Genomic DNA, 26,466 nt, shown 5'->3' on the forward strand with positions numbered 1-26,466 from the left:
AAATCACGTTGGCTCTACCTTGAGACTATATCCGGTGTCTGACCACTGCCTACCTCCACTGCCCCCTCTCTGGTGTGAGCCACCAGCATCTCTTATCCTGGTTGTTGGTAGTTGCCTTCTAATTGGTCTTCCTGCTTGTCCTTTCAGTTTTCAACAGAATAGCCATAGGGATCTTCGTGAAGCATAAGTTAGATCACTTTATTCCTCTTCTCACCACCTTCCAATCACTTCCCTTCTCACTGCTCATGAAAGCCCAGGTCTTTACAGTAGCCCATAAGTAAGGCTCATACACCCCTACCGGCCGTCCCTCCCTTATTCTGACTGACTGGTGCTCCTGCCCTACCAGGCCCCGCAGGTCTGACACCCTGTGACCTCTCTCACTTCCGTGCTTCACTCTCACTGCTTCCGCCACACGGGCCCCTCAAACGTGCCAGGCATGTTCCTGCCTCTGTACTTTCTGTTTCCCCTGCTTCCATGTAGCTTCCTGCAAATATCTGCACGGTCTTGATTCTGATGTTACCTTCTTGCTGAAACGTTTCCTTGACACTATATTAAAAGTGACCTCCCACCTCCATTCCCCAGTCCTCTTTATTCCCCTTCCATGCTTTACTTTTCCCAATGGCTTTTTTTTTTTTTTTTTTTGCGGTACTCGGGCCTCTCACTGTTGTGGCCTCTCCGGCTGCGGAGCACAGGCTCCGGACGCGCAGGCTCAGCGGCCATGGCTCACGGGCCCAGCCGCTCCGCGGCATGTGGGATCTTCCCGGACCAAGGCACGAACCCGCGTCCCCTGCATCGGCAGGCGGACTCTCAACCACTGCGCCATCAGGGAAGCCCTCCCAATGGCTTTTATCTCCATCTAACATGCCATCCATTTCCTAACTTCTTATTATGAAAGTGTTCAAACATACAGGGACGTTGAAAGACTTAAATAGCCTCACACTCACAACTTAAACCCAATTGTTAACATTTTGCCATATTTTTCCTCTCTATCACTCACACACACACACACACACACACACACTGTTTTGACTGATTCATTTGAAAGTTGCACACACCATGTCATGTCACCCCTAAGTTGTTTCCTATGCATCTTCCAAAAGTAAAGATATTCTTGTACATACCATTATATCATTATCACACCTAAGAAAATAAAAATCAATTCCCTAATGTTCCCTGATATCCAGACTATATTCCAGATTTCGCTGTTTATCCCCAAAATGTTGTTTATAGTTAATTTTTTTGTTTGACCAAGGATTGGCTGAAAGTTCAGAGATTATTTTTGGTTTGTATGACTCTTTGGTTTCTTTTGCTCAAGAAGAATCCCCTACTTTTTTTTTCTTTTTTCTTTTTTTTGACATTGAATTTTTAAGAGCTAACTGTCCCATATTCTGGAATTGTCTAAATGTTTGTTTCTGATATCATTTAACTTGTTCTCTAGCCCTTATATTTCTTATAAACTGGAAGTTAGATTTAAAGTCTTGGTTAAATTTAGGTTAAGCATATTTGGCAAAGTATTTTACGGATGATGCTCTGAATTTCATATTTTGTCCCGTAAGGAGATGAGTAAGTTTCAAGTTGTCTCATTTTTAGAGAGGCCACATCTGATTGTTTGGTTAACGTGGTTACTGCTAGATCTTTCGTTGTAAAAGACCTTTTTCCCTTTGCAGTTAGCAAGTAATCTGTGGGCAGTTCTTTGGAATATTCTATTTAGTTTACAAATTTGTGTTGCTTATTCTGTCTCCCTGCTGGGATTAGAACCTAGTCTGTCTGACATGATAGCCCATCCCTCACCCTTATGTCAGCATCTTATCTTTTCTCTCTTGCCTGTCATCACGGTTATATATATCTGTTGTTCTGCTGGTTTGTGAGCTGATCAGAGGCAGCGACTTTTTCTTACCACTGTTATATCCCATATAGTGCTTTAGGTTTACAGTAGCTGCGTAGTTGATATTTGTCCAGATTGGCAGGAAGCATCAGAAACCCATCACCCCCCAAGAAACCTGAACTACAGAGGTTCTAGCCATAGAATATTAGAGTTGGAAAAGATCTTGGTGGGAAATGTGCTGTGAACTTCCACCCTGGGACAGGTCCCAGCCCCTGTTTAGACGTAGGAAATGTCCTGCTTAAGGTTTCCTGAGCAAGTGTTTTGTTCCACTGCTGTCAGCCACAATGAAGAACTCTCCTTCAGGGACCCGTGAATGCCACCACAGCACCTCCTCACCCTCAGAGCAGGTGTTCTCCATGGCCCTGCCCAGGAAGGCCCCTCTCAATACTCCTGGCACCCCAGTCCTTGAAGACTTTCCTCAGAATGACGACGAGAAGGAGCGGCTGCAGCGGAGGCGCTCCAGGGTCTTTGACCTGCAGTTCAGCACAGACTCGCCTCATTTGCTGGCCTCCCCCTCCAGTAGGTGAGTGGGCGCTGGGCTGCCTTGTTGTGGTGGGTTACGTGGGTTTGCATTACCACAATACCTTGTGGATTCTGGGTCTGGATTTTGAAAAGATCCAGTGTCGTTGATCCTTGCCAGAGTTGTTTTTTTTTCTTTCCTTTAGGAATGTTGATGTTTCAGCTACGATTCCTAAGTTTACAAACACGCAGATTACTGAGCATTACTCCACCTGTATCAAACTGTCTGCTGAAAACGTGAGTATCTGCCGGTTTAAGCAGTGACGATTTTGCAGCTTGATCAGAGAGGAGATCTAGTCTTCTTGATTCTGTAGAGAATGCATGATCAGTGATTGTGCACTTTTATTCTCTAGTGACTCTTCTCAGTGCTGGTGTTTTCAATGTGGTTTTACTGTTTCTTACAGACCTTTGGTGTCCCTCTGACAAGTTGCCTGCCCCCTGCGGTGTGTCACGAGGCAGCACCCTAGGGGTTAATAGTGCAGTTCTGGAGCTAGATAGTAGATAGATAGTAGGGTTGTGGGCTAATTGTGAGCCCTAGATGTAGCCTGAGTTGGAATCCTGTCACTTACAAAGCTGCGTGGCCTTGGCAGGTCACTCAGCCACTGTGCTGCAGGGTGGTCCTCCTCTGTAAAATGGGAATGAGAATAGTCCTTGCCTGAGAGTCGTTCTGAGGGTCACTGAGCCCCTCTGTGTCAGTGCTTAGAAGAGGACCTGCACACAGGAACACTCAGGAATTGTGTGCTGTCACTCCAGACCTTGAGAATGAGGAAGTACACACATGGATTTAGCTGTATCACCAGATGTTTGTGGGAATGGATATCTGTGTTGAGATGTGGGATATTCCTGTTTAAAAGTTCAGCTTCCCATGACAGGGTAGCATTATTTATGTGAGCATAGGCTATAAATAACAAACCTTTCTAAAACTTTCTGTTTTCAGAAAATCACCACCAAGAATGCTTTTGGCTTGCACTTGATTGATTTCATGTCAGAGATTCTTAAACAGAAAGATGCCGAACCGACCAACTTTAAAGTAAGAAGGATGTTCACCTTCTCTTGCATCTGAATTAATGCTAGTGATTGCTAATCCTTAGCATAGCACAATAATTGAATTCTACAAATACATGAGAGCCTTCCTTGTTTAAGACATTTTATTAGCTACTTTACTTTCTTTCCTTAACTGATGAAATGTAGAGAAAATATCTGTTACTTTTTTTTTATTCCCTGTGTTAGGGGAATCTTTTTCATTTTTTTCTTAAAGGCAAGTACATATTTTATGCAGATTGCTTTGTTTTGCCGTTCAGCTGCTCCTTCTTTATGATCACCATGAATACAGCTCTGCTTGTTTGACTAGGTGGCTGCCGGCACTCTGGATGCCAGCACCAAGATCTATGCTGTGCGCGTAGATGCCGTCCATGCTGATGTATACAGAGTCCTTGGTGGGCTGGGCAAGGATGCACCATCTCCGGAAGAAGAAGAGGGCCATGGTGCAGGTACGTGGGTTGGGATCTGGATGTAAGGGGCTTTTTTAAAGGGTGTTGCAGGTAGTTACTTGAGTAACATACTGAAATGAAGTCACAAGAAATCACTTCTCTCATTCTGTTGAAGACATGGATGTTTTCAGAATTATATTTGAGAAGATACTCAAACACTAGATATGTTTTTCTTTGGAAAAGAGAAGGACCTTATAAAAGCTTTTAGATTTTATTTAGACAAGATTGAGTAAACATCACCAACTAGGGAGCTTCTGATTTGGGGAGTCTTTGGAAATTGACTTGTATCAGAAACCAAATACTTAGTCTAGTAGTTTGGTTTCTCCCTAAGCTGCGGATTAGACGTGCCTGCTGCTTTGAGGGGATGGCATGTGTTTTAATTACGATCACTCTCTAAGTTTTGAAGAACTTGAATTGATAAGTTCAGTTACGTGCTCCAAAGCAGCCCCTGCAGTGCACGGTCTTACTCCTTGTAGATGGAAGTGCAACCGAAACAGGAACAACCAAGAAGGCTCCAAAGCCAAGGAAGAAGCACTTGTACAAAACCATCGAGCCGAATATAAACAACCTCAACGTCTCCGAAGCAGATCGAAAGTGTGAGGTGAGAAACTGGGTGCCCAGTGTAGTCTCTGACTAATTCAGAGGCTCAGTGGCAGAAACTTGCTGCTATGTGCTTGTTCAGGCCTCCAGGGAGTAAAATATTCAACTGGTGTCTCTGCATTGTCATCCTTTAGCTTTACAGCGAAGACTGACAGGGGTAGGTCCCTGCTTTTCCCTCAATATTTCAGAATGATTGAGTAGAACGAGATGGCAAATTACTGAGAAAACCAATTGATTAAAATATTAATTTTCTTCTGTAGTACATGCAGCGGTGGTGATGACAGCTAACATTTATTGTGTGTCTACCAGGCACACCGTGCTGCCCAAGGCCCATGTCCTGTGTTAACCCATTCTGTCCTTACAACATCCTTGCTACATTTTATGAAGAGGTAATTGAGGTTCAGGGCTGTGGAGTAACTTGTCCAAGATGACGTAATTAGTAAGTAAACTGGGATTTGAAACTAAGTGGTCTGGCTCCAGAGTCCATGCTCTAAACAACCTTAAATGATTTAGCAAATCCTGAGGAATCTGCTTAAAGGAATGGTACCAGAGGCCTCTTTATAAATTAGCAGTTAATTTAAAGCAAACAGATGTTGCTACAATTTAAAAAAATTTTTGCTATTAAAAACAATTTCAAAAAAAAAAAAAAACAATTTCAGTGAACATTCTTGTACCTGTTTGCATTCTTCTGGGAGTATATTTGTAAGAAAATTCTGAGACATGAAATTTCCATTGCCCTCACAAAAAGGTTATACCAACCTACTCTCCCACCAATGATGGACTAGATTATTTCTTTCTCTTACTTGCATCCCACCAACGATGGACTAGATTATTTCTTTCTCTTACCTTTCTCTTTCTTTCTCTTACCTTAGTAATTAAGGTCACGAGACTGGAATTGATCACCAAGGGAATAAGTGTATGTGGAAAAAGGACTGGGCCCGGATACCCCTGTCTTAACAGTTCAGAGAGCTGAATAAGCAACGTCCAGTAGGTGGGGGAAGGCCAGGAGAATGTGGTATTGAAATGAGTGTTTTAGGGAGGATGGAGTGGTCAGCCACGTCAAATATGGCAGCCTGAGGCCATGGTGAGCTTGGCGAAGGGGCCCTGGGGAGCTGCAGCTCAGACCTCCAAGGAAGGGGTGCTGCTTGGCTGATGCTGGTGTCCCTGAGTTTGGAGGAGGGGCTTGGGGGCCCAGGACCCAGACTTCTGAGGAGGGAATGCCCACTGGTGCTGGTGTCTCTTATTGGCACCCGGCGCGGTTGGTTCTGTGGGTATAAGGAAAAAGTACAAGTTAAATTCAGCTACTGCCCAGGTAGGACCTGCTCCTGCTGGGTTGGTGAATCACTGCTGGGTGACACTCCCAGGAACAGGAATCCTGCAGAAAGAAGCCTGTCCCTTCTCCTTCCTCCAGCCTTGCCATCTCCCTCTAGTGCCCCCTTTTGGTGGAGCCCAATAGGGAGCTGCGGGCACAGCTGAAGTGTGGTCTCCAACCCAGCATCACAGAGCAAAGTATAGAAGGTAGGTTTGGAGCTGAGTGGCAATAGCTTAATAACTGCCAGAGAGGCAAAGTCTTGCAATATCTACTTCCAAGAAGGTTGGAAGTTACTATGTATAAAATAAATAAGCTACAAGAATATATTGTACAGCACAGGGAATAGAGCCATGTTACCTGTTACCTGTTCCCACCAGGTAACATTTTTCATATTTGCTTTACAAATATGGGAGTACAGGGAGAAAGGGTACAGGGAGAAAGCAAATATGAAAAATGTTACCTGTTGGGAAATCTAGGTAAAAGTTACACAGAGATTCATATTACTATTTCAACATTCTTGTAGGTTTGAAATTTTTCAAAATGAATTGGGCAGGGGGAAATAAATGAGAAGGGAGGCAGTTTTTTTTTTTTGGGGGGGGGAAGGCAGTTTTTTAGAAGAGTTTTGCTATAAATTGGGGCAGAGTAATGGAATGGCAAGGGAAAGTAAGGTCCTGAGTCTTTTTGTGTTTTTGTTTTTTTAAAGAATGATGTTGTAGTATTTATTGCCATGGGAATATTTGCACAGTATATTCTTTTTTTAATTTTTAAAAATTATTTTTGAGGTGTAATTTATTTACAATGTTATATTAGTTTCAGGTGTACAACACAGTGATTCAAAATTTTTATAGATTATACTTCATTTAAAGTTATAAAATATTGGCTCTATTCCCTGTGCTGTACAATATATTCTTGTAGCTTATTTATTTTATACATAGTAATTTGTACCTCTTAATCCCCTACCTCTATCTTACCCCTTCCCTTTCCCTCTCCCCACTGGTAAACACTAGTTTGTTCTCTATATCTTTGAGTCTGTTTCTATTTTGTTATATACATTCCTTTGTTTTATTTTTTAGATTTCACATGTAAGTGATAACATACAGTATTTGTCTTTCTCTGTCTGGCTTATTTCACTAAGCATAATAACCTCCAGCCATGTCGAGGTCCAGCCATGTTGTTGCAAACAGTGAAACATCATTTTTTTTATGGCCAAGTAGTATTCCATTGTGTGTGTGTGTACGTACACACACACACACATATACACAGCATCTTCTTTATCCATTCATCTGTTGACGGATACTTAAGTTGCTTCCATATCTCGGCTCTTGTAAATAATGCCTCTATGAACATTGGGATGCATGTATCTTTTCAAATCAGTGTTTTCGTTTTCAGATATATACCCAGGAGTGGAATTGCTGGATCAAATGATAGTTTTGTTTTTAGTGTTTTGGAAACCCTCCATAGTGGCTGCACTAATTTACATTCTCACCAACTATATACAAGGGTTTCCTTTTCTCCACATCCTTATCAGCATTTGTTATTTGTGGTCTTTTTTTTTTTTAATTTATTTATTTAATTTTATTTTTGGCTGCGTTGGGTCTTTCTTGCACACAGGCTTTCTCTAGTTGCAGTCAGTGGGGGCTACTCTTCACTGCAGTGCCCGGGCCTCTCATTGCAGTGGCTTCTCTTGTTGTGGAGCATGGGCTCTAGGCATGCGGGCTTCAGTAGTTGTGGTGCACGGACTTAGTTGCTCCGCGGCATGTGGGATATTCCCAGACCAGGGCTTGAACCCGTGTCCCCTGCATTGGCAGGCAGATTCTTAACCACTGCGCCACCAGGGAAGTCCCTGTTTATCGTCTTTTTTTTTTTTTTTTTGCGGTATGCTGGCCTCTCACTGTTGTGGCCTCTCCTGTTGCGGAGCACAGGCTCCGGACACGCAAGCTCAGCGGCCATGGCTCACGGGCCCAGCTGCTCCGCAGCATGTGGGATCTTCCCGGACCGGGGCACGAACCCGTGTCCCCTGCATCGGCAGGCGAACTCTCAACCACTGCACCACCAGGGAAGCCCTCTCATTTTAGTTTTTTAGTTTTGTTTTCTTTTGTTTTGTTTGTTTGTTTGTTTGTTGCGGTACGCGGGCCTCTCACTGCTGTGGCCTCTCCCGTTGCGGAGCACAGGCTCTGGACGTGCAGGCTCAGCGGCCATGGCTCACGGGGCCAGCCGCTCTGCGGCATGTGGGATCTTCCTGGACCGGGGCACGAACCTGTGTCCCCTGCATCGGCAGGCAGACTCCCAACCACTGCACCACCAGGGAAGCCCCTCATTTTAGTTTTGATTTGCATTTCTCTGATGATTAGCATTGCTGAACATCTTTTCATGTGTCTGTTTGTTATCTGTGTGTCTTCTTTGGAAAAATGTCTGTTTACATCTTCTGCCCATTTTTTGATTGGGTTGTTTGTTTTTTTTGATATTGAGTTGTATGAGCTGTTTATATATTTTGGATATTAACCCCTTATCGGTCATATCATTTGCAGTTATTTCCTCCCAGTCAAGTAGGTTGTCTTTTCATTTTGTCGATGGTTCCCTTTGCTGTGCAAAAGCGTTTGAGTTTAATTAGGTGTCATTTGTTTATTTTTGCTTTTGTTTCCTTTGCCTTAGGAGACAGATCCAAAAAAATAACTGCTACAATTTATGTCAAAGAGTGTTCTGGCTGTGTATTCTTCTAGGAGTTTCATGGTTTCCAGTCTTACATTTAGGTCTTTAATCCATTTTGTGTTTATTTTTGTGTATGGTGTTAGAGAGTGTTCTAACTTCATTCTTTTGTATGTAGCTGTCCAGTTTTCCCACCACAAATTATTGAAGAGATCATTTTTTTCCCTATTGTTATTCTTGCCTCCTTTGTCATAGATTAATTGACCATAAGTGCGTGGGTTTATTTCTGGGCTTTCTATCCTGTTCCACTGATCTATGTGTCTGTTTTTTGTGCCAATACCATACTGTTTAGATTACTGTAGCTTTGTAGTATAGTCTGAAGTCTGGGAGTGTGAATCCTCCAGCTCTGTTTTTCTTTCTCAGGATTGTTTCGGCTATTTGGGGTCTTTCCATACAAATTTTATAATTATTTGTTCTAGTTCTGTGAAAAATGCCTTTTTGTTGTTTTTTTAAATGGGAGAATTAACAGCATGTTTACTTGTTGATGGCTACAGTCTAGTGGAGAAGGAATTATTGATGACACGGTAAAGGGAGGAGAAATGCTAGGGTGGTGTTTGAGCAGGTGAGAAGGGCAAGGATTGGATGGCTTGGATGGGTCTTGTCTGAGGAGCACAGTGGCTGATGAGAGGTGGGGCTTGAGTGTGTGCACATGGGTGCATTCTGGATATTCTCTTCTGGTTGTGCTTCCCCTTCCACCCCCCACTCCCACCCCCATCAGTGAAATAAGCCAGATCTTCAACTGACAGTATAGAGGAGGAAAGTGTTGGAGGTTTGAAGAGAGGATAAGGTAGTAGGGAGTCATCTAGGAGGATGGGAGAGTGGAGGGACTAGGGAAATGTAGTTTGATGGCTAGACAACACTTAGGGTTTCCCTGAGGGCACTGGAGGATGGATTTATAGTGAGGTCAGTCAGCATGACTTTGTGTCTTTTTTTTTTGGCTCTGTCGGGTCTTTGTTGCGGTACATGGGATCTTCATTGCAGCATGCGGGTCTTTCGTTGAGGTGCGCAGGCTCTTCATTGTGACGCGTGGGCTTCTCTCTAGTTGTGGCGCACAGGCTCCAAAACACATGGGCTCAGTAGTTGTGGTGCGCAGGCTTAGTTGCCCCGCAGCATGTGGGATCTTAGTTCCCCGACCAGGGATGGAACCTGCGTCCCCTGTATTGAAAGGTGGATTCTTAACCACTGGACCACCAGGGAAATCCCATGACTTTGTGTCTTTCTCCAGCCATGACTGGCTGTGTGGGTGCAAGCATGGAGTAGGCAGAAAGTTAGATTTAACAAAGGATTGTGTTTAGCTGAGTGAATGTGACACAGCTGAAAGGGGCGCTGGAGCTGAGAGTGTGTGCAAGGGGGTGGTTGTGATCATTGATTGTGGAATTTTAGCTGGGAAAAGAGGTGTGTGAAGGACAGTGTAAAACCATGTGACCAGTAGACTGTAGGGCCTGATGGGACCAAAGGCTTCTTGGCGTTGGAGACAAGAAAGTGTAGTCTGGAAAGACAAGAGGTGGTTGTCAGAGAGGGGCACTTGGAATTGAGCATACAGAGAGGTTGCAGTCCTGGTTAATGATTCAATTCGGAAAGCAGGCCAGGGAGCAAAAGGCAGAGGAGGCAGGGGGTCATGCTAGGATCCCATGCGTCTTGGGGTTCTTAGGATGAAGCACAAGACCACTGAAGGAGAGGATATCAAGGAACTGAGAGGCCAGAATATTGGATGGGTCTACATGGATAGTGAAATTACTGGAAACCACAACAGCAGTAAAGTTGGAGAACAGGAGTGAGTCAGAGATAATATTAAAATCTTCTAGGAAGGGGGTGGGGTTGTAACCTGGGGGCTAGAAGGTGATTGCAACAGGGTGGTAGAGTCTGATGTTACATTCAGAGGTGAGGGTTGTAGGAATTGGGAAGGAGAATATAGTCTGGAAGCTGCAATGAGGCGCAAGGAAATCACCTATCTGACGTCTAGGCCAGCGGTGTGAGGGCTGCGGGAGAGGAAGCAGCCGTGCTGGGGAGACGGTGTCCTCGGGCAATACCGTGTTTCCTTAGAGCAGTGCTTCCCAGGCTTTCGTCATGACACTCCCACACACACACCACTGAGCCTTTTTAGATGTTTTGTTCCTATCCCTCTTCATTGAAATTAATTCCAAAGGAATACAGTTTTGCAAGTAAGGTCAAGGTTGGAGAGGCACAAATTATTGTAATTTCTAAGATATTTCTCACCTTCCCCCAGAAACCAGTTCCCAACCCCTTGAGAGGATATCGTCTCAGGCAGATGGTAGTGGTGAGGCTGAGTGTGTGGTGGCTGGGAGTGAGGGGCCTGGCTGCGTTCACTCTGGCTGATGGGGTCCGGGCAGGACGGTTCTCCAGCCCGTGCTGGGGTGAGGACTGTGTGCGGATGGGGATGGCTGGGGCAGGGCCCGAGGCCAAAGCCCAAGAGCTAGGGTAGAGGTGAGGGGGCCAGGCTTTTTAGGGGAGGGAGTTGTATTCTTTTTTTCTATCTATGGGTCAGCATTGGAGGCAGACCATGTAAAGTTCAGATCCTGGTTTTACTGTCTTAGTTGTGTGGAAAAGTCTCCAAATCTCACTTTGTCAAACTAAAAACAGATAATCCCTGAGTTTTGTGTTAGTGGGTTATATTTGTCAAAGTGCTTTATCCATGGCAATATGTTGTACACATCTGAAGGGGAGCCATAAAATCCTCTCCCACCTAACCTTCCCTTCCCCAATTCTCCTTGTTTTTTCACCTTCGCAGGTAATCTGAATATTTACTTCACCATCATTCTTGCTTGTGCTTTTGGTTCTACACTGAACTGTTCAATTCAGCAGCAGGGTTGGAAATTCTCTTTCTACCATCTTGTGTCTTCCCAGGTAGACTCAGTTCTAGGGAGCCTGAGGAGGCTTGCACTGGCCGCTCCCATTGTTCTAAAGGGGACGAAAGGGCAGCAAGCTGCTGCCTTCAGGCCTGCGGCTTCGGGCTTTGGTCTATGTACGCAAGTGGAGACAACAGGATCTGGTCTAGTCTATGTATGCAAGTGAAGACAACAGGATCTTGAAGAAACGCCGAGAACCTCAGTCCTGGGAAGCTTTTTTTGCTCTGTAATCTGTGGTAAACGTAGAATAAGTGAAAGTTTGGAAGCTAAAAAAGAAGGGGGGTGGTGGGTACAAACTTAGAATCTGAAGTTTCAGCTATTCATTGAACCTGCATTCTCTTGGCAATGGCGGGAGATTAGACAGCAGGTGTTCTGTGGGTGTGTCGGGACCAGCTGAGAACCCTTGTTTGTATATGAGCTGATCTATTTTGTACACAGCTGTCTGCTGTGTGCAGAATTCTTGCTGTCACAGGGATTCCAGCCTGATTATGCTCCAGTGCTTCAGACCAGGAGGGCACAAATAGACACAATGTAAGGAAGGTCAAGGCACATACTCAGGAGACCAGAGTGGGTGGAGATCAGAGTTTCCGGAAGAGGTGAGATTTGAACTGGGCTGTGAAGGGAGGGTAGGTGTTTGTCAGGTGGTGGCAAGAAGGTGATTCTAGGCAGAGGCGTAAGCAAAGGCCATGAAGCAGGAAAAGTTCTGGTTCCTTAGGAAGCTGGACAGTGTGCACGTTGGGCTAGAGCTGTGGATTTTCTCATGAGGCTGAAACAACCCTAGGCTTTGTCATGTAGTCTGCTGTCTACCAAGGCCTTCTCTTACTGTTTCTCTTCCTTGCTGGGATCCTTGTTTCAAAAAGTTCATTTATCCAGACTGTACAGTCAGCAATAATTCATTTTCCCACAAATCACTCAAAGATGTAAGTCAAATCTAATTGACATGAAAGAACCATTGTTCTCACACTGACATGATCTAATTCTAGGCAAAAGTGAGGAAAGTTATCTTAGCGTTTCAGCTTTAATGTGGGCCAGTGTACAGTTTCCGTGTTGACTCTTTGAAAGGCTGAGTTTCATTAACTACATGAGACCTCTAGGGGTGCTGGGGTCCAGGTGGGAAACCATTGCTCTGGTGAGCATTTGAGGAAGGGAATGGGAATAGCACCACTGGTATTTTTAGGAAAAGAAGTAGGAGAGACCAGAGACAAGGGTTAACTCAGGCGAGGGTTATACTGGTGGCAGGGAGGATGGGAAGAAGGGGTAGGTGGTAGAGACACACTGGGAGGAAAACCCACCAGGCCATGTAACTAACCGGTTGAGGGGTAAGGAGACAGGGAGAACGTGGAGGTGCCGTATGTGCTGCTCTGGGACTAGCTTATCGGGAGGCGAGAGAAGACTCAGTTCTGGTGAGGTTGGGCTCAGGGTTAAGGGGGCCGGAAAAGAGCCAGAGAGCAACACCTGTCCTCAGAATTAAGGGCCCCTCTTTCCATAGTAGCCACATCCTGAGACATGAGGAAGACCTGTGAACCTGGTACCTGACCTTTTTCCTGTCACCGGGCCTCCTGTGGAGTCCCAGGTGGCTTCTGCCCTCTTGCCACACATGCATGTGCCTTGCCCTGTTCTCTTTTGGGGCTTGGTGACATGTGGTTATGCCACTCCTGCTCCTCGACCCCAGCCTTAGGGGTCTTCTGACAACCTCTCCCATGTTTAACCCGGACATCTAACCCTGCGGACTCTGCCTGTCCTTTGCCCGGATCTCTTACTCGTGTTCTTCCAATTCTTTGAAAATATTTCTGTTCAGAGGAGTGATGGGATTCTGTGAACAGATCCATCACACAGGCTTTTTAAGTCAGCAGAATTTGTTGCGGTAGCATTCTACTAGAGATAGACGTTTAAAAACGGTGGCTGTGGAAAGAGGCCAGCAGAAGGATACTGTCCAGGTATATTGTAAATAACCAGATTTTTTAAAAATTAATTTTTATTGGAGTATAGTTGCTTTACAATGTTGTGTTAGTTTCTGCTGTACAGCAAAGTGAATCAGCTATACATACATATATATATATATATATATATATATCCCCTCTTTTTTGGATTTCCTCCCCATTTAGGTCACCACAGAGCATTGAGTAGAGTTCCCTGTGCTGTACAGTATGTTCTCATTAGTTATCTTTTTTTGTGTGTGGTACGCGGGCCTCTCAACTGTTGTGGCCTCTCCCGTTGCGGAGCACAGGCTCTGGATGCGCAGGGTCAGTGGCCATGGCTCACGGGCCCAGCCGCTCCGCGGCATGTGGGATCTTCCCGGACCGGGGCACGAACCCGTGTCCCCTGCATCGGCAGGCGGACTGTCAACCACTGCGCCACCAGGGAAGCCCTAGTTATCTATTTTATACATAGTATCAATAGTGTATATATGTCAATCCCAATCTCCCAATTCATCCCACACCCACTTCCCCTCCAGTATCCATACTTCTGTTCTCTACGTTTGTGTCTCTATTTCTGCTTTGCAAATAAGTTCATCTATATTGTTTTTCTAGATTCCACATATAAGTGATAGTATACAATATTTTTCTCTTTCTGACTTCACTCTGTATGACAATCTGTAGGTTGATCCACGTCTCTGCAGATTGCACAATTTCCTTCCTTTTTATGGCTCAATAATATTCCATTGTATATATGTACCACATCTTCTTTATCCATTCTTCTGTTGATGGACATTTAGGTTGCTTCCATTTCCTGGCTATTGTAATTAGTGCTGCAATGAACATTGGGGTGTATGTATCTTTTTGAATTATGGTTTTCTCCGGGTCTATGCCCAGGAGTGGGATTGCTGGGTCAAGTGGTAGTTCTATTTTTAGTTTTTTAAGGAACCTCCATTCTGTTCTCCATAGTGGCTGTATCAATTTACATTCCCACCAACAGTGTAAGAGGGTTCCCTTTTCTCCACACCCTCTCCAGCACTTATTGTTTGTGGATTTTTAGGTGATTGCCATTCTCACCAGTGTGAGGTGATACCTCATTGTAGTTTTGATTTGCATTTCTCTAATAATTAGATGTTGAGCATCTTTTCATGTGTCTGTTGGCCATCTGTATGTCTTCTTTGGAGAAATGTCTATTTAAGTCTTCTGCCCATTTTTTGATTGGGTTGTTTGTAAACAAACAGATTCACACAGTATAAGCTTGTCACCATTTACTGTGTACATTTATCCATCTGACCATGTACAGCCCTCCTTTTGAACTGGGATGGGATTTTACCTGGTCAGTTAGAAAGGCCCTCCCCCTTTTTTGATCATGTGCAGAGACATTTCAATCCAGTATATGCAGCTGCGAATGAGCAGGGTCCAGTGAATGAGATTTTCTATTTCCTTTGGCTACATCCCATAATTCTGGGTTCCCTCTGTTTTTGTGCTCAGATTGATCCCATGTTCCAGAAGACAGCAGCCTCGTTTGATGAGTGCAGTACAGCAGGGGTGTTTCTCTCCACCCTCCACTGCCACGACTATAGAAGTGAGCTGCTCTTTCCCTCCGATGTCCAGACTCTCTCCACTGGAGAACCTCTTGACTTGCCGGATTTAGGTTGGGTGGAAATGACCGATTTAAAAGGTAGGTCCATGTGATGCCTTTTAGCAGAGCAGTTCAGTCATCAGAGAAGTTTCTACATAACCATGGGTGTAGTAAGCCCATCATGCTCTTCTGTTGCTTATTTGCCCAGAAGGTTCCTCTGGAATGACAAAGTGGGCATTTTTTGGGAGAAACTAAGTTTTCAGCCTGTTTGCAGCATGGAGTCTTCAACAGTAGTAGCCAGTGCTCGTGGTCTGTATGTGCCACGTCCTTCAGTTGCCCTGCTAGCAGTCACCCTGGAGTGTCAGAGTTTTGGACTTGGGAGAGGGGCTTTAAGAGACTTGTTGAGCCAGAGGCCTGTTACTAACCCAGGGGATCCCGAGGAGAAGAGGGCTTTGTGAACTGTTTTCAGAATCCTCCGTGGTGGTCTGAGAACAGATCTGTCTTGTTGTCAGTCCCTCATACAGGCTTGGCAGCGATTTTACCCCCCCTTCCACACCCCTCTCTGGGAGATCCTCTGAGGACAGGCCCAGGGTGGTGTGAGGGCCAGGCGCTGTTCTCCCGTGGAATGATTTTCGTGTGTTACATGAAATTGTTCCTCCCCTCTGCAGGGCTACGCAGATGTTACGGGGCCCATTCTCCTGTTTATTCTTGTCTAAAATTTGCTGAGTATAATTATTTTGTACTAACAATTGTCTAGGTGTATGCACTCAACTGAGGTAGGTAATCTATACCTAGTTTAATTTGGGACTAGAATAAGTGGCATTGCACAATTGGCTGTGCACTTACTATGCTTTAAGGATGGGTTTTTGATTTCCCAACTCTAGCTTAGGGCACAGAGTCGATTTCAGAGTCAAAGTCTGTGCTTCGGGTTTCTGCTCTAGTGTTTTCCTCATTCCTGGGATGCCAGTGTGGAGCCTGCCTCTAGTGTGGGCATGTGCCTGAGTGCACGCCCTGTGCCAGGAGAGTGATCTGCAAACAGATCGGCTGCCAGCCAGCCTCTTCCCGAGAAACAGGAGGTGGCTGTGCCCCTCCCTCCATGGTGCTGCTCTGGTCATCTTGAGGGGGTGAGGTGTGTCTCCATCCTGCTCTGAACCCTCTTTGTGATCTTCCTGTCCTCCCAGCACCCCTGCAGCAGTGTGTGGAAGACCGTCAGATCTGCCCTTCCCTGGCGGGGTTCCAGTTCACTAAATGGGACAGTGAAACACATAATGAGGTGTGGTCAATTTCTGGATTTCTGAGGGCTCTGGGCATTTCTCCAACAGCTTGTGGTTTCAGTGAGATGGCCTAAGATTAGTTCTGCCCAATGGGAACCAAAACTGTGGCATCGTTTTTATTTAGCCAGCAGCACAGAAAATATTTCCTTTGGCTCCTCCGTAGGGACTAAGCCCTGGGGCAGGGGTGGGAGTGGTATTGTGTGCTGCAGCAGGCTCACTAGCCAGCTGGGATTAGAGTACTGGGATCAACTTCCTGTCTGCTTCCCCAGGGTAAGGCAATCCTTCCATTCCTCGGTGCTCGATTTTTATCAGATTTACTCTCAAACATGGTTGTCCCAGTGGCCTCTGGTCTCTTAGGCTGCTGTCAAGCTTGAGGAATTTCCTGCTCTTCAGGGTTGAGTCCCTTGGCACAGAGTTTCCTGAGAAATTATCATGTGTAAAGCTTTCCTCTGTGTATTTTTAGCCTGGCCCCCTTTAGCCTACTTACTACAACCTCCAAAATAAATGGTTTCCATGGAAAACTGTCTTCTCTAAACATGTAGTTAAAGGATGCAGATTCCTGTTCCATGTTTTACAAAATGTGCCTAACGACAATACAGCTTCATCCTGTGCCGCACAATATAAACTTCCTCAGCGCTTTGCTGTTGTGAGAACACTGGCTCCAGGGAGTGCGGGCAGGGGGGGCGGTCCTCCAGCAGTGGCGGGGGTGGTGACGGGAATGCAGAGAACTGGGGGCTCTCTTTGTCCCTTCCAGTCGGTGTCGGCCCTGGTGGACAAGTTTAAGAAGAACGATCAGGTGTTTGACATCAATGCCGAGGTGGAGGAGAGCGACTGCGGGGACTTCCGTATTGGGGCCTTGGAGGACGACTTTGATGCCAATGATGAACCGGACTACACCGCAGTTGGGGACCACACCGCAGCTGGGGATCACACCAAGTTCGGGAGCTGGAAGGAGCCCTGCCATGTTCAGAGCTGCCAGTAAGGCGCTCAGGGCCACGGGAAATGTTCCCGTAGGAGTTTTCCCAGATTTCCTGCTGGGACAGTCTAATTTCATCTCTCTAATTGGCTGGGCTTCTGTGCTGTTGTCACACAGGCTGAGCCATTCTGACTCACCGTGGAATCAATCTGCCTTTGAATGTCAGCTCAGCCACTTATTGGGCATAAACCTGACATTGCAGGAGTCCATAAGCATAGAACTAAAATGCATAAAGTGCTGGGTTATAGTAGCTACTTCATTGGTGGCTGTCCTCACCACCTCCATTTTGGTAGCATGGAGGGTGCTCCCTTTCGACACCCTGCACATGGTCTGGCTTTTGGCTGAATCACTCCATATCAGTTATAGACAGAAAACAGGCTTATGTGTTGATTACCAGAAGAAAGTGGCCCCTGCCTAAAGGGCAGAGATGGGTCTGGGCAGTGTTGGTCGTTAGATAGGTAGACCGGGGATGAGCAAAGCAAGGAAAACTAAAAAAGCATGTAGAAATGAGCATATGGGGTGTGGGAGACGGTAGGATTGGCCTCTAGTCATTTAGATTCTTGATTAGTCTAATAGCGCCATAAGGCAGTCTGAACTTTGTTGGCCTTTATTATATGTACTTAATAGGTTAGTATCATTTTAATTTTGAATATGGTCTGCAAGCAGGATCCCACAATCCTGCAGTGCCGAGGGCCTCTAAAGGTCTTGAATGGGCCTGGGTGTAGCAGATTCCACGAGACTAGAACAAACAGATCCTCTGATAACCCTGTGCCTGTAGCAGCAGCTTGGAAAACCTGGGAGTGGGGACAGGCAAGCTGGTTTAGTATGTGCGAAACTTTAGAAGTTGTCCAGTATAATTTCCCACCGAGGCAAAGATCCCTTCAAGAGCGTTGCTTGAGTGTCTCCAGGATGAGATTGCTTTCTTGAGCTCACTTTGTCTCCCCATGGGGGGAATGATTAGATTGATAATGCCTCTTCAGATCTGAGTAGAAGTCAAGGGGCTGAAAGTTTGGACCTCAAGGAAAAATTACCCCCTAGGCCCTTTTAGAACCCGCCCCTCCTGATTTTTACTATTACCAGACCTGTGATTTTGTCCCTTTTCCCATCCTATCTTCTAAGAAGTGGGAAATGGTAGGCAGGTTGGAGGGATGAGGTCTTTTAATACCATTTTCAAATGTCAGAGAAGAGCTATCACTTTTGCTAAACAATGAGGTGACATCTGAGGAACTGGTGTAGTGAAGGACTTTAGTCACTTCCATTTTGTTATTTTGTTGTAACCGGATAACCATAGATGGTTATTTTGAACAGATGTCTCCATTTCTCTCCCCAGTTCCAGACAGAACAAAATCTTAGACTCCATCCTACTGAGCGAGCACATTAGGGGCAGGGGACTTAGGTTCTAGTCTAGGGTTTTGTCCATCTTGAAATCCTTACCCGTGGCATAAGGATAGGGAGCTTCCTGGGAGCTCAGCAAGTGTTTGCACTGAAGGAAGCCTGACCCTGCTGTGGATGGCTGTGAGATGTGGGACAAGTGGCATGATCTTTGGGGTCTTTGTTTTCTCACCCATAAAGTGAACGGTTGGGACTAGATGATAATAGTAGTATCTGATGTTTACTGAGCTCATTATTATCCTGACTTCGTGCCAGACACTCTGCCAGGTGCCTTACCTGAGTTATTTCAAATAATTTATATAATATATAAAGTACAATCACTTAATCCTTACAACAGCCTTATAATTAGGTCCTGTTATCCCCGTTTTACAGGTGAGGAAACAGGCTTAGAGAGGGTAGGAAATGGGGTGGAGCTGGGAGTTGCCCAGCACCCTTGGCCAATCCTGGCCTCACGTAATGAGCTGTGGATGGAAGGATCCACCCCAGAGCACTTAACTGGGGAGACCTTTAACCTGCAGGTAGTAGTGCAGCATGACTGAGCTGGTGTTACATTGAAGGAGGGGACTTGTGGTTGTGGGGGTGGGTAGAAGAAACAAAGACTCCCTCCAGAGGGCAGAGAGAAGCCTGCCTGATGGAGGAGTGGGCTGTGGATTAAGTTAGTTGGTGAGTGGGGGAGTTGGGACCAGTAGGGTGCCTGCCACATAGCATTGTGTATTGAAAGAATTATTAAAAGGCTAGAGTTCAAGCCCCAAGGGCCTCAGTCTGGTTCTGGCCCACAGACTCTCAGAAGATGGGAGCCAAGCTCTTTAGAGCTTTGCCCGTAAGTTCCCAATAAATTGCCCTCCCAATCGCCCTCGCTTTAACAGGAGAGTATCTGAGAATTGAGTGGGGATGCTCCTGAAGCTGTCTTCTTTCTCCCTCTGGGGGAAATGCAGTACAATGCAGTACAGTTATTACTTAACAACACAGGCTAGGCAGTTACAGACTAGAAGTGGGGATTTTTAAGTATATTTTAATTTAATTTTTAAATTAATAATGTGGCTGCGCTGGGTCGTAGTTGTGGCACACGGGCTCTTAATTCGGGCATGCGGGATCTCGTTCCCTGACCAGGGATCAAACCCAGGCCCCCTGCATTGGGAGCGAGGAGTCTTAACCACTGCGCCACCAGGGAAGTCCCTAGTATAGTTTAATTTTAAAAATTAAGTTTTCATCACACAGTAAATATACAAATACAGTTTACTGGTTTTTAAAAAAAGATTCTATAGATAAAGGCAAATTCCTTCTTTTAAAGCTTTTTTAGCTTATTCCATAGGCTTGATGTAAAGGAGATTTTTATATATGGCTCAATACAGGTGAAAAGGTCCTCGCTGTGTGAAGTTTCCTTACTGCCGTTACCCTTAGAGGGCATTACAGCAGCACTGACCTGGCAGGGGCCTTCAGGTGAAAGCTACCTCACACATTCTAGTACCTTGCAGAGAGGGCGAAAAACCAACCCAAAATTGCCATGCTGGACGAGCCAGTTAGGCACTTCACACGCAGCAAAGAGTAAAGCTAGATGGTTTAACAGATCGATTATAAGGGGGGCCCCAATCATGTGGGGAACATAAATTAGAATAACATGTTTTTCACTTTCAGTAGGAACTACAGCAGTGTTAGCGGAGCCCTCATTTATGGAAGCATGGTGAAGAAGGAACGCGGTTACCATGTCATGTGGCAGGAAACCTTGTGTGTGGAAAGACCCTGAGGCTGGGATTCAGGGGATGGTGTCCAGCTCCCAGTTCTGGCTTGTACTAGCTGTGCAGTCTTATATAAAAACTCAGCTTTCTGTTTTCTTGTCTCTCAAACGGGTAAACTTCATTTTATGAAGCACTTTGAAACATCTAAAGTACTTATATAGATATGATCGTATTATAAAATGAAGAGAAGCAAAAGCACTGATTAAGTAAAAACGAATGGCTTATTAATGATGAAGTATTTATGTTGGACTTACTCTTAGAAATGTTGCCCATTTGTGGAAAAGTAGGTAGAGTCTGCAGCTGCGTCATATGCTGCTTTACATGTAAATACACAGTTGTCTTGTATATATCAACACATGCATGACTGTACATGTTAAAACATGACTTCACATGTGTTGCAGAGAAGAAATGACTCCCCTCGGGGATGGAGACGTTTGGAGCTTGTGTCCCCTTCTATCCATGAAACCTGGAGAGTATTCCTACTTTAGCCCCCGAACCATGTCGATGTGGGCTGGCCCGGAGCACTGGCGCTTTAGACTCCGGCACAAACGTATGTACTTCTAGACGGAACTCTAAGAAGAGAGAGTGCAGGTGACCAGCCAGTCAGCAGTTCAGCCTAAGAAGGGAAATGCCGGTCACTGTCTTGTACCTCCTGACAAGCTGTAGAAATACACAGATAAGGAGCCTCCTGGTTGGACAGTCAGTTGGCCTGGCCTGGGATGAGGGGTCAGTTAAGACTGAAGCCTGTGAGTGGGAAGAGTGAGTGGACCCTCCCCAGGGTCAGGAGAGCTGGCTTGTGACTTTCTCCTCCCCCAGCACCCATGTGACTTCAAACAGTGGCTAGAGGTGGGAATGCACCCCCAGGCTCCAGAGGGCCATGCGAGTTACTGCACCGGCAGCACTGTGCAGCCCTCTGAAGTGCTGTGCCAGTGTTAAATGTTTGCATTCTCTCTTTGAAAAGAAGTGATTAATTAGCATATCTTTTTAGTATTGTTTTCTTGTCAAAAACACAAACTATAGGGATAAATATTAGGTGTATGATTTGCCTTTCCTAGTGCTGATATGATGCTCAGACACAAATGCTGTCTTGTGGTTGGTAAGGCTGTCAAGTGATCTTGCAAGATGAGTAAATAGGCCACAGAAGTGAGCAGTGTTGACATCTGTGTTCGTTTCTGCAGAAGATACTACCTCGCACTCAGAGAACAGAAAGAAGACCACAAAGAAGGATTTTGAAATCGACTTTGACGATGATATTGACTTTGATGTATATTTTCGAAAAACAAAGGTTTGTGCTGGATTTATCATCAGTTGTGCTTTCTTAAATTACTCTTTGCACTCCTCTTTCCCTTTTAGATGTGTTTTTTAAAAATTCATTATAAATTTAACTCTTAGAGTAAATGGATGGCTTCATTCTCCCTCAATCCCTGAAGGAATTAATAGTCCCAAACTCAGTGGCAGAGAGAATCAATATGAATAAGGTCTAACAGAATCACTCCTTTACACCGAAGTAGGAAGATCAGTGCTGCTCAAACTCTTCCCAAGCTACTTCCAAAAAAAAAAAAAAAGTGTGTATATATACCATTTTTATTAAAGATGTCAAAAAACTACCTTTTCTTTTTTTTTTTAAATTAATAGGCTGCTACTGTTCTGACCAAGTCCACTTTGGAGAACCAGAATTGGAGAGCCACAACTCTTCCTACAGATTTCCACTATGAGACTGAAAATCTTGTCCAGCTGCATCTCAAACCAGGCACCAGGGTAAGGCTATTCTTAGGTTCCTTGAGGTCATGTTGTTGTTGAACCTGTTCTTAGCATCAGAGGTATCAAGTGGCGGGTAGTGTGATTGTCAGCGCCCTTCAGGAGAAGGAGAACGTGTGAGGAGGAATTCATGTTAGCCCAGGGGAGTTACCGGGAGATCGCATGGGTAAGGCAGAGCCGGAGGGAAAAACTCACAGGACAGATGCACACTCAAGACTTGGAAATACCTCACCTGGTTGGACTTCTGGACGCTCTGGCCTACTTGCCGAAATGCAAGGGGGATAAACAACCTTTTGTCAAGGCTTTTACAAGCTGTTGGTCATTTCTTGATTCTTTCACCTTCTCATGATAGTTGTGGATCTACTAGCCAGGTGCTTTCCCCAGCCCACATTGCCTCCCCATGATCAAGGTGTAGACGTGAGCCCACTGTGACATGCAGGGCGACGTAGGTGCCAGTCCTCGGGGGCTCCCTAGCGCTGCACAGCCTGCCTGCTCTCCTTCTATGACTGTTCCGGTGAGCTCTCTAGACTAGCCAGTGTGCACCCCAGTCGCTATCCACTTCATTTGCCTGTGGCCTCTCTGGGGATGCTAAGCAGCAAGAGGGTGTTCCCGTTGCCAGGGTAACCAGGCAGTGGGTCATGCTAAGTTCTGTTTTATCTGGACCCTCTACTCATTTGCATTCCTGGTTGTTTTACTCTTGTGGTGTCAAGTATACAAACAGTCTACAGTTTCCTCTTCCTTATTTTGCCTGTCTCTCCACAAGGCTTAATGATATGTATACAGTTCCCTGAATTCGCTGATATCTCACATTCTGTTTTTATAATCCAACACTCATAATTTTCTTTATAATCAATACTGTTCACTTAGCAAAAATACTCTTAAAAATGCAGAAAGAAGTAATTTACTGTTACATGTCAATTATACCTCAATTTTAAAAAAGAGAAAAAATGCAGAAAGATACAGAGTTGCAGCAGTAGTAGTAACTGTGGTCATGGTTCAGTATCGGTTAGATGCCAGCAGCTGCTTGCTGTAATCAGAACATAGAGCCCTGGGCGGAGGAGCAGAGCCAGGCTGCTGGGGAGCTGAAGGGAGAGGTAGGACACTTCCACCAAGCCCGGCCCAGCTCCAGCTGCTTTCCATGGCCACAAGCCACCTTCTCCTTCCTCAGGCCCTTACTATGAACATTGAAGAATGTGGCTTAGGTGGTAATTTGCATATTCAGATGTGAAGGTTGTAGAACAAAGTCATTTGATTCTTGCACTCCAGGAGTTTTCTGTGTTTTTTTTTCCATAATTGTTTCTTATAGAGGAAAGAACTCCTGCTTCTGATTATCCACAGGGACAAATTTCCCTGCATGTGTAGTAGGGCAGCCAGGCAGCAGGATCCCGAGATTCCTCACCTTGTCCTTCCAGGAGGTGTCCTTCTCGGACAATGGCTATTAAACACTGGAAAGTAAACACTGGACTATTAACACTCAGTCTGGCTAGAGACTATACAGGTCAACCACCCATCCAGTTTAAGATCTTAAAGGGTGATTCTAATGGCAACCACCCAATACATGAGGGGGGTCACGTACCCTTCCTGAAACATTTCTTGTAGACTGTGGACAATTTAGAGTGTGTCCAGAGGAGAGTATTATTCTAAATGGAGAGGGATCTAGAAATTGTGTCATATGAAGGAAAGTGGAAGAAAGTGGGCATTTCTTAATAAATATCTATTGTTTATTTTTGGATTTGTAATACAAAACCACTGAGAGGTTTTGGGGGGCTACTTTTGGAGTATATATTTATATTAAAATATTCAATGTGCTTCTGTAAACTGTACACACCTTTAATTCCATTTCCTTCACCCCAAAGACACACACCCCAGATGAGGATCAGTGGCCTAAGGGCCTGCAAATCTGAAGGGCTCTGGTCGACAGGCACTTCCAAAAGAGGAGGCAGACCTGCTCTGTGAGGCCCTCACAGGCGGAACAAGAGCCGCAGATGTGGTGGCAGGGAGCAGAGCTCGGGTTTCTCCCTGTAGCTATGTGGGGAACAGTGATGGCCCAGGAATGGGACCAGCTGCCTGTGAATTAAAGTAGTGATTGAGTTTTCTGTCAGAATTCTTCAAGCAGCAACAAGTGGACTTCTTTTCAGATAGTTGTAGGTGGCTTTGTTTTTAGTGAAGGAACACTTTCAAATAAAGTTGTGTGCAGACCTAATTGCAAACCGGCTGCTCTGGTGTATTTGGGATGGAAGGTGGCTCGGAGCCTTGCTGCACTGGGCTTGCTCTAGAGTGGAGTTGTGTGGTTAGTTGGAAGTTGGCTGGATTAGATGACCTCTTAGGGCCCTTAAAATCCTAATGTTCTGGGACATGATCGCAGGAACTAAGGTTATCTCCCCAACTAGTTTACTAGCTGCTTTTCTAGAAATTGCTTTCTGCAGTTGTTTTTTCCTTCATTCTAGTTACTTAAGATGGCCCAAGGCCAGAGGGCAGGGACCGAGCATTGTGAAGAAATTGACGACTATGATTACAACAACCCTAATGACACCTCCAACTTCTGCCCTGGATCACAGGTAAACGGGGGCAAGAGCTCTGTCCTCCCTTCTAAGCAGTAGGGTGTTTCTCTCCTGCTTCCCTTCTTGCCCTTTCCTGTATGGCAGATGACTATAGGAAATTCTGAATCAGGTGGGGGTTTGTGGATGCTTGCCCTGCCCCAGGCATCAGAGAACTGAGCAGAGCTGAGGCAACAGCCAGAACCTTGGCCTGCCTTACTCTAAGCTCTGTACACAGGAAAAAAGTGGACATACTCCAGTAAACTGTCAAAATGCGGATGGAATCTTGAGCCTGTACAAAGCACTTACCTTGGCTCTTTTGGGATTTCAAAGGAAAAGAAACACTCTTCTTACTCTTACAAGCTAATATTTTTTGGCTTGGGAGACATAACACATAGACATGTGAAGACGGTGTGTCCTAATGGGGAAAAAGAAAGTGTAGAGGGTGGATCTCAGGGGACCAGGTTTGTAGCTCTGATTTTGGTTCTCACATTGTGAACTTGTACAAACTACTCCCCATCTTTAGATCTTAGTTAGACTAAATAATCTCAAAATCCCTTCTATGACTCTATGAATGAGATAGCAGATGGAAATATAACAGAAAGGGGGGAAATATTAGGTTCCATCTGTGTCCCTGCAAGTGAGGAGAAGGGAAAGAATTGGAAGAATAGCTTATTCACCTTATTTTCTTGTTTGGAAGAGAATTAGGTTGTTACATTTTAATTTTTTTTTTTTTTTTTTTTTTTTTTTTTGCGGTACGCGGGCCTCTCCCTGCTGTGGCCTCTCTCGTTGTGGAGCACAGGCTCCGGACGCGCAGGCTCAGTGGCCATGGCTCACGGGCCCAGCTGCTCCGTGGCATGTGGAATCTTCCCGGACCGGGGCACGAACCCACGTCCCCTGCATCGGCAGGTGGACTCTCAACCACTGCGCCACCAGGACAGCCTGGTTGTTACATTTTAGTAAAAATCCAGACTGGCCTCTCGCCCAATGCTCCTCAAGCTCAGTAGGCCTAAGAGTCACCCAGAGAGCCTGTTACCCAGTTCCTGGGCCCCACCCCAGAGACCTGGTCTGTTCCTGCTGGGCTCAGTCCAAGAATGACTTTCTCACTGGCTCCCAGCAGGACCCCTGCTTGTGGCCAGCCGACAGGTCACGTCTCTGGTATTTCAGGAGTGCTTTCTGTAAAATGAAATCCTAAATCCATTAGAAGCAGAGGGACACTGGCTGTTGTGATTACTGAATTCCTTTTAACTCTCACTCCAGAGGGCTTAGTTAACAGATGCCTCTCTAGTAGGGTGTATGTGCAACAGGAAGATGACTAGAGGACCTAGAAGTCCATTCTAGGTTTGACTCAATGTCACGAACTCTCGGGTGCTCTGCTCTTGCTGTGTACGGAATCTGTTTCAAGGATATTTCTAAGCCCCTCAAACAGCTCTGCCGAACTTGAAGAGCTATTTCCTTGCTCAGGCTGCTGACAGTGACTATGAAGAGTCAGATGACTTATTTGTGGGACCAGTTGGGACCTTTGACCATTCTGGCCATCCACCTACGACAACACAAGACAACGATGACGCGCCTGAAGTCCAAGGATTAGATATCACCACTTACGGGGAGTCAAATCTGGTAGCTGAGCCCCAGAAGGTAAAGAGGAAGCCAAGAATTATATCTGATATTGTTTGCCCGAGATCTGTTTAATTTGTATCTTTCATGAGAGTCACATTGGTCTGAGCTTGATTTTTTTCCTTCTCGATTTTAACCCATTGCTCTCTAAGTGGCTGATTCATTCATTCATTCATTTATTTATATATTTATTTATTTATGGCTGCATTGGGTCTTCATTGCTGCGCGCAGGCTTTCACTAGTTGCGATGAGCAGGGGCTACTCTTAGTTGCAGTGCGTGGGCTTCTCAATGCAGTGGC

General features: G+C 45.4%; 1 protein-coding gene across 1 annotated transcript in view; it reads left to right on the top strand.

Annotated features, from left to right (window-relative positions):
- The first annotated feature begins 3,371 nt into the window (after positions 1 to 3,371).
- Positions 3,372 to 26,466, top strand: part of NCAPH (non-SMC condensin I complex subunit H) — a 28,837-nt gene continuing 5,742 nt past the window's right edge. Inside the window, exons 1-11 of the mRNA XM_082672790.1 lie at positions 3,372 to 3,434; positions 3,756 to 3,894; positions 4,371 to 4,495; positions 14,787 to 14,976; positions 16,059 to 16,150; positions 16,906 to 17,129; positions 20,657 to 20,805; positions 21,434 to 21,540; positions 21,891 to 22,013; positions 24,461 to 24,571; positions 26,015 to 26,188. Coding sequence (XP_082528916.1) covers positions 3,387 to 3,434; positions 3,756 to 3,894; positions 4,371 to 4,495; positions 14,787 to 14,976; positions 16,059 to 16,150; positions 16,906 to 17,129; positions 20,657 to 20,805; positions 21,434 to 21,540; positions 21,891 to 22,013; positions 24,461 to 24,571; positions 26,015 to 26,188 — 1,482 coding nt within the window. The 5' untranslated portion in view covers positions 3,372 to 3,386. The remainder of the gene's footprint in view (positions 3,435 to 3,755; positions 3,895 to 4,370; positions 4,496 to 14,786; positions 14,977 to 16,058; positions 16,151 to 16,905; positions 17,130 to 20,656; positions 20,806 to 21,433; positions 21,541 to 21,890; positions 22,014 to 24,460; positions 24,572 to 26,014; positions 26,189 to 26,466) is intronic.

The sequence above is a fragment of the Grampus griseus genome, assembly GCF_964374135.1.
Source record: "Grampus griseus genome assembly, chromosome: 15".
NCBI classification, from domain to species: domain Eukaryota; kingdom Metazoa; phylum Chordata; class Mammalia; order Artiodactyla; family Delphinidae; genus Grampus; species Grampus griseus.